This window comes from Falco peregrinus, chromosome 1 (genome assembly GCF_023634155.1).
Source record: "Falco peregrinus isolate bFalPer1 chromosome 1, bFalPer1.pri, whole genome shotgun sequence".
In the NCBI taxonomy this organism is placed as follows: Eukaryota; Metazoa; Chordata; class Aves; order Falconiformes; family Falconidae; genus Falco; species Falco peregrinus.
Genome location: NC_073721.1, coordinates 36,416,373 through 36,431,727, shown reverse-complemented (window position 1 = coordinate 36,431,727; position 15,355 = coordinate 36,416,373). Strand labels below are relative to the sequence as shown.

At 40.4% G+C, this 15,355-nt stretch overlaps 1 protein-coding gene across 1 annotated transcript in view; it reads left to right on the top strand.

Annotated features, from left to right (window-relative positions):
* GFRA1 (GDNF family receptor alpha 1) overlaps nt 1-15,355 on the top strand; it is a 143,575-nt gene that overhangs the window by 96,015 nt on the left and 32,205 nt on the right. The window contains exons 5-6 of the mRNA XM_005237568.4: nt 9,321-9,430; nt 15,186-15,320. Of these exons, the coding sequence (XP_005237625.1) occupies nt 9,321-9,430; nt 15,186-15,320 (245 nt within the window). The remainder of the gene's footprint in view (nt 1-9,320; nt 9,431-15,185; nt 15,321-15,355) is intronic.

The following is a 15,355-nucleotide window of genomic DNA, read 5'->3' as shown; positions in this document are numbered from 1 at the left end:
CCCATTCCCAGTGTACTTCCTCTGACATCAGTGACTTCAGTGTGGATTTATTCCAGGGATGAATTTGGCTGTTCCTGTTCTGTGTAGGTAAATCATCAGGCAGTGCTAATTAAAAGAATGTCAACTGATTTTACCATTCCATTATGCTGGACTTTGTAAAGGTTATTTATATCATTCTACATCAGGCCCCAGTGAGAGAATATTTCTGATGGCAGTTCATCTGTTAAAATAGCTGCAAGAAAATGTAAGCACTGGAACTAAAAATAAAACTTTGTTTCTCAACCGAGCAACTGACAGCCACACGCATATTTTCAAATTTTAGCATTTTAATGTTTACTGAATAGAAATTGCATTGCTTTCATTATGTTTTAAGCACTACCATGTTACTGATGGAGTAACTGTTCTGAAGTTGAAGCCAGATTTAAATAATGTACCAGTATCCGCAAAGACTTCTTGGTGGAGGTGGTGGTTGTTTCCTATGCTTTGATTATCTGCTGGTTTTAAAACAAGTGACACAGAAAAGGTGTTCTGGTGTGTGTTTACTGTTGAATAAAGATTTTCTGTGTGAGTTGATTGTGACCCATGCATAAGATTATTAATAGATGACCTTACATTCGCATGCTGGTGCTTACACTATAGTTGTTCAAACACATTCTATAAGCCATTAAAGCTACCTTTTCTATTATAAAGCATATATGACTAAGAACTCTCTTAAATGACAACTGTATTGTTTGAATATTGAGTTCGCTTGCTTTTGTTCCAATTCAAGCATAAGTTACAGTGGTTGTCCTCTCAGTTATGATGCTGCCTTTTCTAATTAGGCATTGAGAAATGCTGGAGATAAATTTCAGTAACTGGCCATCATGCAGCATTGCAAAATATTCTTCAGAATGGACAGTGTCTTTCAGAGTAACTTCTGTAAACCTCTGGATATATCACAGACTGTCAGCTCTCAGCCTCAGTAGCTGCATTCAGGTTTTTTTGACAGTGGAAACAAAAAAATCCTCTTAAGACAGCTACATCATCCTTAACTGATAAAAATGGTTTATTATCCAATCTTATACCACAAATCAGTGGTTTTTGTACTAGCATTATATATCCATATAGCATCTAAATCCACGTAAAACATGTTGAGTAAGATCAATGCTAGGTTGGTTTGTTGGTGTCAGAACTTTTTGACTTGTTGCTTGATGGGGCTGTTTTGTGCATGGAAAAAAAGGGCTCACATAAAAGAGACTCTAATCTGCTTTTATCTGCTGTAGTTCTGACTTTTGTTGTCTTACTCTTGAAGTCAGAGTAGTTTGTAGAGTAGCTTCAGGATGAGCTTCAGCCTTGCTGAGTGCCTACAGACCCCACAAAACTGAGTACAAGGCCACACACTGGGCACCCTTTCTTTCTCTCAGCCAGGTCTCTGACAAAGGGACGTGAAACTGTTTCCCTTCAGGAATGCCATCACACATACCGTGGTGCCACTGAGGGATTTTCCTGTGCAAAAAGCATCCCTACATAACTTCAGGAAAAGTGCAACTGCCAACAGAAGCTTTTCTTGTAAAGAGAGAGCTTGTGTTGGACTTTTAAGATTAATTTCTGTCTCCAAACTCCACAAATGTCATGCTTGAGCCAGCAATATTCTATTTTAGTTTATTCAGGTGGTTATAGAGAATATTATTGTCATGGATGTCTTTCTCAGGTACTTGGAACTGCATCCTTTCAGTGTGTACTCACAATATAGTTGTTAATAAACACGTAAGCATCTAGTGGCACACTCAAGGACTTGCGGTGGCGCTAATTTCTTTGGCTTGCTTTTTGAGAGTGACAATGTTTTTCTTAGGTTTCTAGCCTGTAATTCAAAGACACTCCTGTCTGCCCAGCTAATGAAGTGAGAACAACTCTATCCGTAATGCACTCGTTCTTTCCTGAATAACACGGTATCAAGAGACACTCTAAGGCTTGGACATCTTTAAACATGACAGTCATTTAGATTTAGAAGCTTCAAATTAAACAGCATAAAGAAAATGAAATAAAATGAAAATACACAAATTCATGATACTGGGAAAGCAGCTAGTGGATTTGTGCATGTTGTTGGAGAGCTTTGGTACAGAGACAGACAAAATAGAAATCTTACCAGCATCCCCTGATAGAAATCACAGACTGACACTTCAGCCTATCATTTTGTAGAAGATTGTCAGAGAAGTGTTTTCTTTGCAGCTGAGAAGACAGAAACACATTATGCATGCTTAAAGTCTATGCAAGGAAACAGAGCCCCGCAAAACATATTTAATATAGGTTTGATTTCCTGTGGAATGCTTTCCAGATGTTCTCTCAAACAGGCCTCTCAAAAATGATGTGAGGTAATTTTTTTGCAAACAGAAGAGAAAATTCTGGTTTGTGTCACAGCATCTGAGAATCACTGTTCTAATTCTTTATTGCATTACCCTGTGCTCAGGATTTGCACCGTATTTTTCAAAATTTGTTTTATTACACAAAAGGTCAGTAGTATAAACCCATTTGTATAACCCAATTGCAAATAGATCATATTTGTTTAGAATCACATTTGAGCTTAGTAGTTTTCCTGAAACCCAAAGGAGGTCTGTATGTTAACCTATATATTAAATTAAAATTACACTCAGGCATCATCTTGAGTCACTTAAGAGGATTTAACTAACATTGATAAACTGTGAGATTAGTGTTAAGTTCTTTTGATTTTCTGTAGCAGACATTGTGTAAAAAGATCTAACAGGTCCCCAGCAGATGATGTGAGGAAGGGAAGAGGATTGTATTAACAAGAGTATATAACTTTATCTTGCTTTGCATAAAATACAGTAATAGAACATGGGTATGGGCTATGTTTATTTTAGAACACTTGTTACTCAGAAAAATGAGTTTTGTTAATAGAATAGAAAGAACACAATGTTTGTACTATTAATTTTAAGCTATAGATATGCATAGCTGGAAATATTACTCATTTTGCATGACTGAATTGCTAATAGCTCCCCCATTACCTGTGGTACTAGATGTCTAGAAGGCTCCGGTAAATGAAAACACTGGGTAACAGGTACTGGCAGACACGGTAGGGATCACGGTACAGGCAGTCAGCTGGCCAGATTGGGTTGAGTGTGGGTGCTCGGCTGGAGGAACCGGCTTTGTGGGCTGTTGTGTCTGTGCCTGATGCTCTGAGAAAGCATTTGTGATGTTACCAGGCATCTGAATGAATCTTGTGTGGTCTCTGGTGTTTGTTTCTGTATCCAGTTATTCCACAATCCAAATAGGCTGCTGCTGTATAATTGGGGATTGTCTGTATTTTACTTCCAAATGAACAACAAAATTTTTAGAGGTAAATCAAATTCAGAATCAAATATTTGCTGGGGCTTAAGCTGTCAGTCATTAAAATAACAAACAAACAACAAAAAAAAAAAAAACAAAAAACCCCCCAAAAAAGCAGCAAACCCAGCTGAAAAGCAGCTTCTTTTGGTTAGTAGCTGAAGTTTGGGGTCCAGGATCCTGTAATGATTTCTGTCAGTGTTGCAAAAGGTTTGGACCAGCTCTTGTGAGAGAAGCTGCTTTCAATATTCATGTCTTGGGAAACAAACTTTACTTTTTTACCCTTCCTTCCCACTTCCCAAAAAGTACAAACGCAGAGCTGTGTGTCAGGGCACAGCATGAGCCACAGGCCTCCCTGGGGTCCATGGGGACACCCCTGGGACAGGCAGGGCAGGACCCTTCAGGCAGGGCTGGTCCTACCACCCTGGCCAGGGAGCAGGGCAGCCAGGGGCATCCCAAGTATTGGGCACCTGCCTGGGGACAGACTGGGACACCGGCCCATGGGTAGACCTGGCTCAGTGGGGCCCATGGCTGAGCAGGGCAGGGCTGGGGGGGGCTGGAAACCAAGGTCCTACAGCATCACTGGGGCTGGGGGTGGCTGCTGGAATGGGGTCCTGGGCCATAGGCTGGGTAGGGGAGGCCACAGGGGTGGGTAGGGACAGTAGTGCCCTCAGGGGCCAGATGCTGTCATTGTTTGAGGAGGGTAGCAGCCAAAGAAAAACTAATCTTGCTGAAAAATATTAGTGGAGTTGCCGTTTACTATATCTATGTATTTAAAAAGCTGTCAGAACTTGTAGTTGCTCATGGGCACTCAGTAGTGTGTGTACATAACTCAGGAGGTATGAGATGTATTGGTATTACACGGCTCTGGTGTCTTTGAATGAACAAAAAATGGGTCAAAGTTATATCACTAAGTGCTGGGAGGATCACCTCTCCTGGGATGGAGCTGCTTCGAGGCTTTTTGAGGCTCACCGATTGATGGAGTTTCTAATGTAGCATTTGCCTCATTTTTTTGCTGCCCACTCACTGTGTGTTTATGAAACAAAGAGAAAATGAAAAGCACCTCTGACAATGAAGCCGTTAGTTTGGCCACGTACCAACCCCTCTTGCTACTACTGCATCCCAGCAGAAGTAGTAGCGACCCAAGCTACACGGGAGCCGCTTGTAGCTGCAGCGGAGGATACTGCATTTGACCCCCATGAACGAAGTACTTTGGCTTGGTTGTTTTGTTGTGGTTTTTTTTCCCCTATAATGGTGTTATTTATCACTATGACACATATTCATTGGCTTAGTCTGAATTTTTTCAGTGTCAGATTTATACTTCCTTTCTGTTTTGAATATTGATGCAGTACATACCTTACGTGACTATACAGTGCCTGCCAAATGGTGTCTAGACACCAGAGCAACTTCGACTAATTAGTGCAGCCACCCCAGTCACTCAGCTTTGGCATTTACCTACTCTTCCTGTTACTGCTGTCAAGCCATAAATAGGTACCTGAACACAAGCAGCAAGGTAAGGAGAGGTGGCTGGCAGTGACTTCACCTAACATCAGTAACATCACCAAGTGAGTGCCGAGGACGGCAGCCATCGCTCCCTGCGCCCGTTAAGGGGGGCGGTGGTTGTAGCCGCTCGCTCGGACGTCGCCGCGTACGTGTGCGTGGTCAGTGGGAGACAAGGATTCAGTGTCTTTCTCGGTCTGAAGATCACTAATGCAAAGGCAGCGATAAGGGAGATCTGAGGCTCTCAAGGCTCAGTCCCTGTGTACCAGCAATTGCAGATGTGTACAACCAGAGAGAGCAAAAGAAGCAAAATCAGCACCCACTAGCCCGGCGATAGGGGTACGTCCTGGGGACGACTCATATGTCTGGTTTGTAGAGTTGCTTTCCAATAGGCCGTGATTTCCACCAGATCCAAATTAAAAATGGGGTTTTAGAAATTTTCTGCAACTTACATCATGCTTCTAAATATTGCACCAGTACTGAATCGGTGTTGACCGGCATTAAAGAGGGAGAACTGATAAATATCAAAGATAACTTCAGAACATCAAAGAACTTTTACAAAACCTTGAGAATAAAACCCAGTGAAAATCTAATCAATGTTGCCTATGCAACAAGCTGTGCTAATATCAAACCAAATTGCCTCAAAAATTATATGCAGATTAAACACAATACTGCTATTAACAAAGGTTATTGGTAAGCAAAATTTGAAAGTTTTGATTTATCCTGCTGAGTATTTGAAGAACCACTATCACAAGGAAAACAAATTAACTTTGTTTTCTTTGTATTTTTAACTGTTACAAATCATTTTACTGGTGCTAACACAAAGCATTAGAGAATAGCAGGTTTGGGATTTTTTTTCTCGTCTTCTCAGAAAGGCTGGCTGTTGTTTGAGCAGATTTTCTTTGAATTTGCCAACAGGATTATTCTTATTTTCCCAGTTAGTGGTATACAAAATATTAAAGTAAGCTTTCCCGAAGATCTGCAGTTTACTTTGAGGAGATTTTCCAGCACTAAGATAGGACTCATTTAATTTGTGGTTTTTTTGCCCTACAAAGAGAAGATGTTTATTTTTTTTTTCTTCCTAGGAAGAAGATTTCTGGGTGGTTCTCTTCAGTTCCTTTTTTATATGCAAGAAAAAAAAAAATCATTAATGCTGCTGTGCACAAAGAGGATTTGTGATTCAACAGAAAGAGAAATTAATAGTTCTTTTTAAATGTGGTCCTGCTGCATGTTATGTGCCATGTAAAACTGCCTGTCGCTATCCAGCCGTCTAGCAGTAGTTAACATGTATGTACATTGCACATGTAACATTGTGCACAGCTGGAGGCACACATGGTACAAGCTGTTTCTGCTCCAGATTACCAAACTGCTCAGTCATGGGTCAGATGGTTACCCACAAGTTACCACCTACAAGTTGCTTCCTGCTGAAGGAACACTAAGTTAACCCTAAGTATATGTGTATTTTTTTATAGGACCGCTATCTTCCAGGTGCTCTTTTTCGGCGTCCTAAAAGGATTGTCTCTTTTACCCAGACAGTTTTTATATCATGTGCAATACTTCTGTGGTTTCTAATTCAGCTAATTTCTCTCTCTCTAGATACATGGCAGTATCACCGTTTTGGTATGGCTGATGAGCATAGTTTCATCAGTGCCAGTCTACTGGAAATGTTTGGGGCTAGATCTTCAGCAAGTGTTCAGCAGCAGACCTTTGCTGAAAATACTGAATGGAGGTCTCTCTCCGTTTTTATACGCTGCCCTTATCTTTATCTCCAGTGGAAATGAATCCACATAAATATCAGGTGTAGTTAACAGCTCAGGAGAGAGTGAGAACTTTGATGGTATGAAGTTTAGATGACTCATTAGGGAGGAGGTGTTATGATGATGTCCAATAATGCTTGGACCAGAGCTACCTGAACTATATTTGGCTTATGAAAACTTAAATGTGCAACATTATCAGATCATTACCTTTTATGACCACAATTTTTTTTCCAAAATTAACATAGAAATCAAGCTGTATGCAAAAGAGATCAGCAGAGCAATTTTTAACCTCCTTTAGGGTTTACAACAAATACATTCTTTAAGCAGACTGGCTAGTAAATGACTGGTGTTATTCCATAGTTATTAGTCCTTAAAAACATTTAGAGAAGAGGTATGTATTACTGATCTCTGGACCAATGCACCTAATAATCTAAGGGAGAACTGGACATTTAAGAATGATGAAATGATTGCAAGAAATGTTTTCAGCATTATCAGGATGCTGACCATATAATTGCATCTCCAAAAAGATTTGTTTGTGGTCACATAAATAATGAAATCTAAATCTGAGGAGCTACTTTAAAAAAAAAATGCAAAAATATCACACGTACCACACGCTTGCTCTGTCTACCATGGCAAAGATTTTTCATACTAGATAGATGTAATAGACTGTATTCTGTCCTTAAACAGACTTACATGCAGGTATTAGCAGAATTTGTGAAAACCTTAGAAACTGTCAACTGTCTTTGTTCACAGTCGCTCAGAAGGCTGGATCCAAGCCATGATCTTAATTATTGACTGAGAGGAATCACTGCAGTGACATAGGGTTTCCTTGTCCAGATTTTATTTGTGATGCTGTTATTTATCTCTTCCCATACCTTGGAATCCGTTTCTTCTCAGTGTGTTCCCTGGTAGGTACAGTATATATTCACCAGCAAAGTAGAGATTTTATGGAAAGTTAGAAATTTTTGTATACATACAGGGCATCTTGCAGGATCAGTAGAGAGCTTGACTTTTTACAGGTATTAAAAGCAATTGGGTACAAACGCCCGTCTCAAGGTTAAATGGTTAAATGAGGGAAGGAAGGGGTGAAAAGCTTACAGTTGACTGTGGTTTGAAGGCAACCATGGATTTTCTGGTGTCAGTACAGTTACTGAGGGATGGAACTAAAAAGAGGTCGTGAGAATAACTCAGATAAATTCAGGTGCAGTTTGCATACAGTCTATTTATAGGATGCTTTCTCAAACTTAAGCCTGTGAACCTTTTGAAGTTTGCCCATCACTACTTTCAGGCCAATTAATGATGTACATCCAATCCCATTCCGAGATAGGCAAAACAATAAAGCAGACAAAGATAATTAATCTCTGGAGCATGTAAACAAATAAAGTAAATAACTTGCAAATCACTTGTTTCTGCTAACTTTTGTGTTTTCTTTGCAAAACTGAAAAAGAGCATTTATGTTGCATATCTACATAATGCTAGAGCAATGCTGAAAATTCATAGATTATACTATCCTGATTTTGAGAGGGCTGTGCAAAGATTAAACACCTGATCCTGAAACATCGCTGTGAGCTGGTATATGCAAAAGAACATTTTAATCCCTTTTTCACAGAAGAGTAGATTGAAGTAGGAAGGTTAAATAATTTTGTTCATGGAGACGAAGGTCTAAGTGACACTTTACAAATAAACAAAAATCATTGCTCCAAGTTTACAGGTCCAAGTGACAGCAATAGTGGAGCTGAGGAGAGCAGGGCAGGATGGGCAGGAGAGCAGCTGGAAGGTGTGGGACCTTGATTCACCTCAGTGATGCCTCTCGAATGTTACAGACCTGAATGGGAGCATTATGTGGCTTTAAAGCACAAATAACCAGAAGAGTTCCTGACTGCTTGTCCTTTTATTTTTATTCCCCCCACCCTCGTTTTGCAACGTGGTAGTAATCTGTTAATTGCAGTACAGTTTCAGTCCTAGTCTTAAAGCATTTTCTGATAGTAAGCAGTGCTCTCCCCATCTTAGACGTGGGGTAAATGAGGTATGTGAAGATAATACAGCCATTCAGCCGCAAAACTTGATGCAGAGCACACATTCCCTTCTTCTCAGCCCCAGGCACAATACTGTAGACTTCGGATAAATGGACATTTTACAAGAACAAATAAATTCTCAGTGCCATGGCTCTGGGGGGCTGTGGGGACCATGCCATCTGGATCTGCCCGCCACCCCAGTTCAGCCAGCTGGTTCGGCAGGACAGTCCGGAGCAGGAGTAAGCCCACTCCCTGGAAACTAGGGGTAATACCAAAGCAGGTCCTGCCTTAAATCATGTAGTAAGAAGACTCTACTGAGCACAAATATACAATTTTGTGTAATCAGTAAAACAGCAGAAACTGTTCTGAATCTGTAGAATAACAGACTCCAGTTAGAATTCAGATCCAAAATGACTGCTCATATGATAAAATCCCTCTTTGTCTATTTTTTGGCATGAAAATGCAGAGCATTTCTTTTAGTATAGGGTAGGCATTTCCCTGTTGTTCTGTCCCTTTTAACTGTTTTCTTACACTTTCTTGTTCTGGCTTCGAAAATGGATGCTGGAAAGAGATCTGTCTCAGAAGGAGACTCTCATCAGCTGAAATGCGTCCAATATACATTTAAGTTAAAGAATATTAAGCCTTGTCCAAAAATAAAAAGAGTGTGAAAGGTAAGAATGCCTGCAGGCTTGATTTTTAAAGATACGCATTTTTCTTCATGTTGCAGATCTCGCCTTGCAGATTTCTTCACAAACTGCCAGCCTGAGTCACGGTCTGTTAGTAGCTGTCTGAAGGAGAACTATGCTGACTGCCTCCTCGCTTACTCGGGGCTTATTGGTAAGGTGGCAGGGAAGGGTGAGGGCATGTTTGGTCTACGAAAAACATCCAAAGAATATTTTGAAGGCCCACATGAAAAAAAACCCCTCTGAAATATCATATTGTGCTATGTGATACTAGGCAATATTCTCCACCTAAGTGTGTTGGCCCTATGTTACCTTACAGAGATTCCCGGGGCAAATTTGTACGTTGCAAGGAAAGTAAGGACAGAAGGTAAGGAGAGGAAGGTGCTTGGATTTGGGATAAATTCAAGCTTACGAAGTGAAGCTTAATAAGGTGGTTGAATATGGGCGGGACTATGAAGTAGGAAGTTAAAAAGAACAAGTGAAACTGCAGCTTGGTTGATTTTGCAGCTGTTCCCACAAAGTTGGGTAAGTACCTCTTGGTTTTCAGGGGAAGTTTGCAGGACATTTGAGGAATGAGACAGTAGACCAACTGTCGTGGTTTAACCCCCAGCCAGCAACTCAGTACCACACAGCCGCCTGCATGCTCCCCCTGATGGGGAGGAGATTTAGGAAAAAAGTAAACTCATAAGTTAAGAACAATTCAATAATTAAAATAAATAAAATACAATAAAATAAAAATAAAATAAAAATTAAAATACAATAACAACAATTGTAATGAGAAAGAGAGAGGGAGAGAGGAATAACAAAGGGGAAAAAACAAGCGATGCACAACACAGTTGCTCACCACTCGCTGACCGATACCCACCCAGTCCCTGAGCAGCGATCAGCTGGCCCCAGCCAGCCCCCCCAGCTTATGTACCGAGCATGAAGTCCCATGGTACGGAATAGCCCTTTGGCTGGTTCAGGTCAGCTGCCCTGGCTGTGTCCTCTCTCAACTGCTTGTGCCTCTCCAGCCCTCTCGCTAGCAGGCGTTGAGAAACTGCAAAGACCTTGACTAAGTATAAACATTACTTAGCAACTACTAAACTAAAACCATCAGTAAATTCTCAGCCTTATTCTCAGACTAAATCCAAAACGCAGCACTGCACCAGCCACTAAGAAGAAAACTAACTTTATCCCCGCCAAAACCAGGACACCAAGCCAGCCTTGTTCCACTTCCAGCTGCTATTCGTTCCATGATGTCCTTTTGTCTACTCTAAATGTTTCCTGAGATGTCTGTCAATGAGGTGAACTGAGACCAAATTTATCTTCTGAAATCTTCCTCTCTCCCCAACATAATTAATTTTCTTTGCTGTCACCTTCCTGACTGTCAACAGGCACAAGGATACCCGAATGCAAGCCAGACTCCGTATACCACACACAGCATTTGATTCCTGAAAGAGATCATCTCAGGAAGGTGAACTTATGGTAGAAATACCATGGTTGGGCAGTACAGAATAAGTGAATGTCAAAACTCTGAAACAAACAAATTTTAAAGGCCACCAGATATGGTGTTTTAAAGCTTACAGCCTGCACCTGCTGCTATGCAGTAATATCCCCTTCTGTTGGGCGTGAAGGTCCCAGCTGAGGCCCTGAAGCAGATCCTGCTGTTAAATAAATGTCTCTGGAGATAATATAACATAACAACAACAACAAAAAAATTCTATACCAGTCTGGGTTTGCTGAAAAATGTCTGAAAGTTATATTCACTGGCTTACTGTTACCATTCTTGTTACCCTAGCAGTTAACAAGTGAGCTAAGTCTGTGTAGCCACTGGTAAAATAAGATGTGATGGCTCCAAAGGATATGCTTCTACGACTTAAGAGATGAAGGCACTGGGCAAAGGGTATGACATATGAACAGTTATGACAGAATGTCATTTGACACTAAACCAAGGAATTGAATAGCCCTGAAATCTGATCTAGTCAATGAGATTAAGATGTCTAGCAGCTGGCAAAGAGTAACTGTTACTAATAGATACTTCTGGGGAAGGGCTGCCAAGAAGTTCTTGCTGGACTTGGTGAATTTGTTCTCAGTTTTGTTGGATCCATTTTTCAATTGATGTTACTGTGGATGACCATGCTGCAAAACAATCCAACACATCAGAAATGTGGAATGCATCCCTAAGGAGTTGAAATCAAAAGGAGACCTAATTTTCAGAGGAGGAAATAAACATTTTTCTTCCTTCCTGCTAGCCCCTAAACCTGCTGCAAAAAGATAGGAACTGACTAGTGTTCCAAGAGTTTTTACTTGGTAGTGATTCTGATAAACCAAGATGATTACCAAAAAATAACAACAACCTTGCGTGTGCTGAAGCAGTAAATTCCTGCTTCTGATGTCAAGCTGATATGAAAGTGGAGCAAATAATTTGAAGACCATCAAATTTGTAAGATGCTGAGATAGAAATCAGAGATACAGTCTTGCAAATGTCTGCTTAATGCATGTAAAACACAGGACAAAGAGATAGATGGACTGTGGGTAAGAAGCTGTTACAGATCTATTCATTCATCACAGCTTCAGGATGTCCAGGTGTTTTAATTAAGATAAAATATTGTTCATTAAAATAAAATATTATTTCATTTAGCCATTTCATTAAATGTAGCAAAAATTGCACCTCCAAAGAGTTTGTTCAGGAAACTGAGGATTCTTTATGGAAAATATAGTAGATGTGATTCTGCTGTCACATACGGTGACGTAAATCAGAGTTAACTTCACTGAAATTAGTGGAGTCCCACCTGAAATGAATTGCTTAAGTGGAAATGGAGCCAGGCACATTTTTGATCTGAGGTGCTTTACCAGTTAAATGGAGAATAGGCTGTATAGGGTGCTTTAAGGTTTGCATCAGGGTGTTACAGATATAATTTTAAAGATTTGTACATTTTTGACAGGAATTTTGACAATCTTAATTCATTGTTTTAAGCTCCTTGTTGTAGTAATAGTGATAAATTAATATATTTTTAAAAATTAAAGGAAAAATATAAAAATTACTAAATGTAGAGCAAGACTGGAGACAGCCGTGTTTGAGATTTGGTGCTTGGTTGCAGCCTAGTTAAGCCATCTGGACCTGTCTTCACTCCCACATCAGTCACGTATTGTTCTAGCTGCTGATTTCAAGATCTGCTTCAGCATTCACTTTCTGACACATTTTCTCTTGTCCTCAGTAAAAAAATCCAACTAATTTCCCTGGGGTTCCTAGGAATTCCGTAAGAGTTGATGTGAATAAGCTGGAGCTGCTTTGGGCCAAAGGAACTTCAGTGGCATGCCCCTCCTCCTGGGCTAACCATCCTTCTCATGCTTAACTGACCCAAATTTGAGCAACCTCTTGGCTGTGTTCAGGTCAATTCTGCTTCGGTCTAAAATATGGAGACCTGCTGCCTGCTACCGAGACCACCGCAGAAGTATTTGATAGGTAGAACACAAACAACCAAGCATGTCCTATTTTACTGCCAACCACCACGGTTTCTCTGATCCATTCTTGCCCTTCAGCAGAATTTCCAAGATGCCAGCTAGCAGCGGGGTGGGGAAGGGGAAGGCACACACGTTGCAGGGAAAAAAGAAAATCCACCTCAGGACACCAAGCATATAATCTGCTTGGGTTCACATCTGCCCCCAGGTTTAAATGACAGTCTGATTTTCTACTAGCTGCTCTTTCAGCCACTCTCTTTTTGCTGGATGTACAGTTTGTGTGCTGTGCATACACATTCCTTGTCCTGTCTTTCCCATATTTGTCAACCCTAATTGTACCTCGGTATCTGTTACAATTTTAGCCCCTGTCTTGACCCATTTTAGTTACCTTAGTACCTTTTTGCGATAAGAAAGTCTTACCTCAGTGACCTTTTAAATTTCCTTGATACATTTCTGGTTTTTTAACCCTTCACTAAGCATTTTTTTCTTAAACTATTTTTTTTAAAGCTACTGTTTTCTTTCCATTTGCAAAATCCTCTTGATTTTAATTTTCTTTCACTTCTTTTCAGATCATGTCACATGGTTGAAATTGTGTACTGAACCATCAAATGGATAATGGACAGATATTTTAATTTGTTTTATTTTAATTTAACATCACTCTTCTTATTTAACTACTGTCAAGTTTTCATTAATGGTGCAAATGATATTTGCCTATTTTACTAAATTCTCTACCTCTATTTAATAAATTTTGAACAGTGCTATTTACTCGTGTGCTAATCTCATGTAGAATTTGAGCAATTATACTGCAACTATCTGTTAAAAGCTGGAAGCAGATAAAGATATGGGATTGCATTCTAATTTAAGAATGTCTCAAAACAAGACAAAAGATGCTTTTTGTGACTTTGGCAGTAGGACTGCATCCATTTTCCCAGGCCAGCTCGTAATGTCTCATCTCCTTTGTCTCCCGTATCATGTTATGAAGCAGTTTGCATGTTGTTTTGTTTAGTTCCCAGTGCTACCTGAAAGGCTATTTGACATTATTCTGCGATTTGTGTTATTTCTAATGTTCATTTTTTTTAGCTTGATGTTTGATAGCCCTTTCCTGTGTGTTACTTCAGACTCTTGGACCCCAGACCTATGGACCAAAGTTCTTCTCCTAGTGTACACTTTGGGTCTCTAATATTTATCCTTCATATATTGCATCTTCTTAATGACTACTTTGATGTCAGCTTTGAGGAGATGCTACCACACATCCTCACAATGTACAGCCTGTCCTAGAAGTGTAGATTACCAAATGAGGAACATGTTTCCTGCAACAGCTGTCATCAGTACAGGTCTGGAATACCTGCCTCTTTTTATTATTTTTTTCTGTTTGGTCAGACAAATACATGTTCAGACTCCTCACTCCTGAGGGAATTTTGAAATATCCGACCTGCTGGGTCAATGCCTTCAGTGAGACTGCTGGTTTGAATAAGTGCTGATCACATAACAGTTGTCTGATCCAGATGAATGGTGACACAGTTGCTGTATATCTTGTAGGACACAAAATGCCTTCTTTGGTTTCATTTCATTCTTGGTAGCCTTAAGTTGACATATAAGCGTGAGAATGTTTACCCAAGATTGTGTAATCAAGTTAGAATGAACCTGTGGTTGGAAGTTGTTGACAATGGTTAGGAAACAGGAAACTACTGAAAAGTAGTGACACAGCAAGATTAATAGCAATTTATTGCCTGCAAAGAATCTGCTGTACCTTTTCATGCATGCTGGATATGGTTTTGCTGTGTTTGTTGCCATAACCCGCTCTGTTGGCAGGTCCCTAACGAACACCCTGGGGTTAACACTGCTCCAAGACATATTAGCACTCCTCCCAGCATGGCTAACATTCTCCTTGCTCATGTGTTTCAGGCTGGCTGGAGACTCAAGGAGGGAACGCAGGTCTGGATGTCTAGTTTCAGCCGTTTATTTGCAGCTAGAACAAAAATGAGGAAAAAAACCCCACAAGCGAGAAAGGAAAGTTGTATTTTTAGAGTGAAACTTGAAGGACACAGGTCCACATATGTTTGATTTGGCAGCAAAGACGTTTTCAGAGATTCCCACCTTCTCCCAGTCCATCCATCACCTGTGCCACTATTTGCCACCTGTCAATTGTACCGATGCAGCTCTCTGTGGGATTGCAATATAAATCTTTTTGGAGGAAAGGAATGGGTCTCTAACATGCAAGTCATTTTGCAGTCCCTAAAGTGGCTGCATTCAAACACCGGCGGGGGTGAAGTATGGCACAGGACTGGGTGTCAGAGGGCAAAGGGAGCCAACAACTGGAAGGTAAAGCCCTGCCATGGCTCTGCGTTGTGAATCCAGCTCTGAATACACAACTTACCAAGTGCTGTTTGCTATCTTCTTCGTATGGAAAGAATATTTCAGTACAAAGGATGCTCACCACACTGTACTTCGCTCTTCGTTAACAGGCACGGTGATGACGCCAAACTACATAGACTCAAATAGTCTCAGTGTTGCCCCGTGGTGTGACTGCAGCAACAGCGGTAATGACATAGATGAATGCCTGAAATTTCTGAATTTCTTCCAGGATAACACATGCCTTAGTAAGTACAAAATCAGATGTCTTTACATGTGTTTT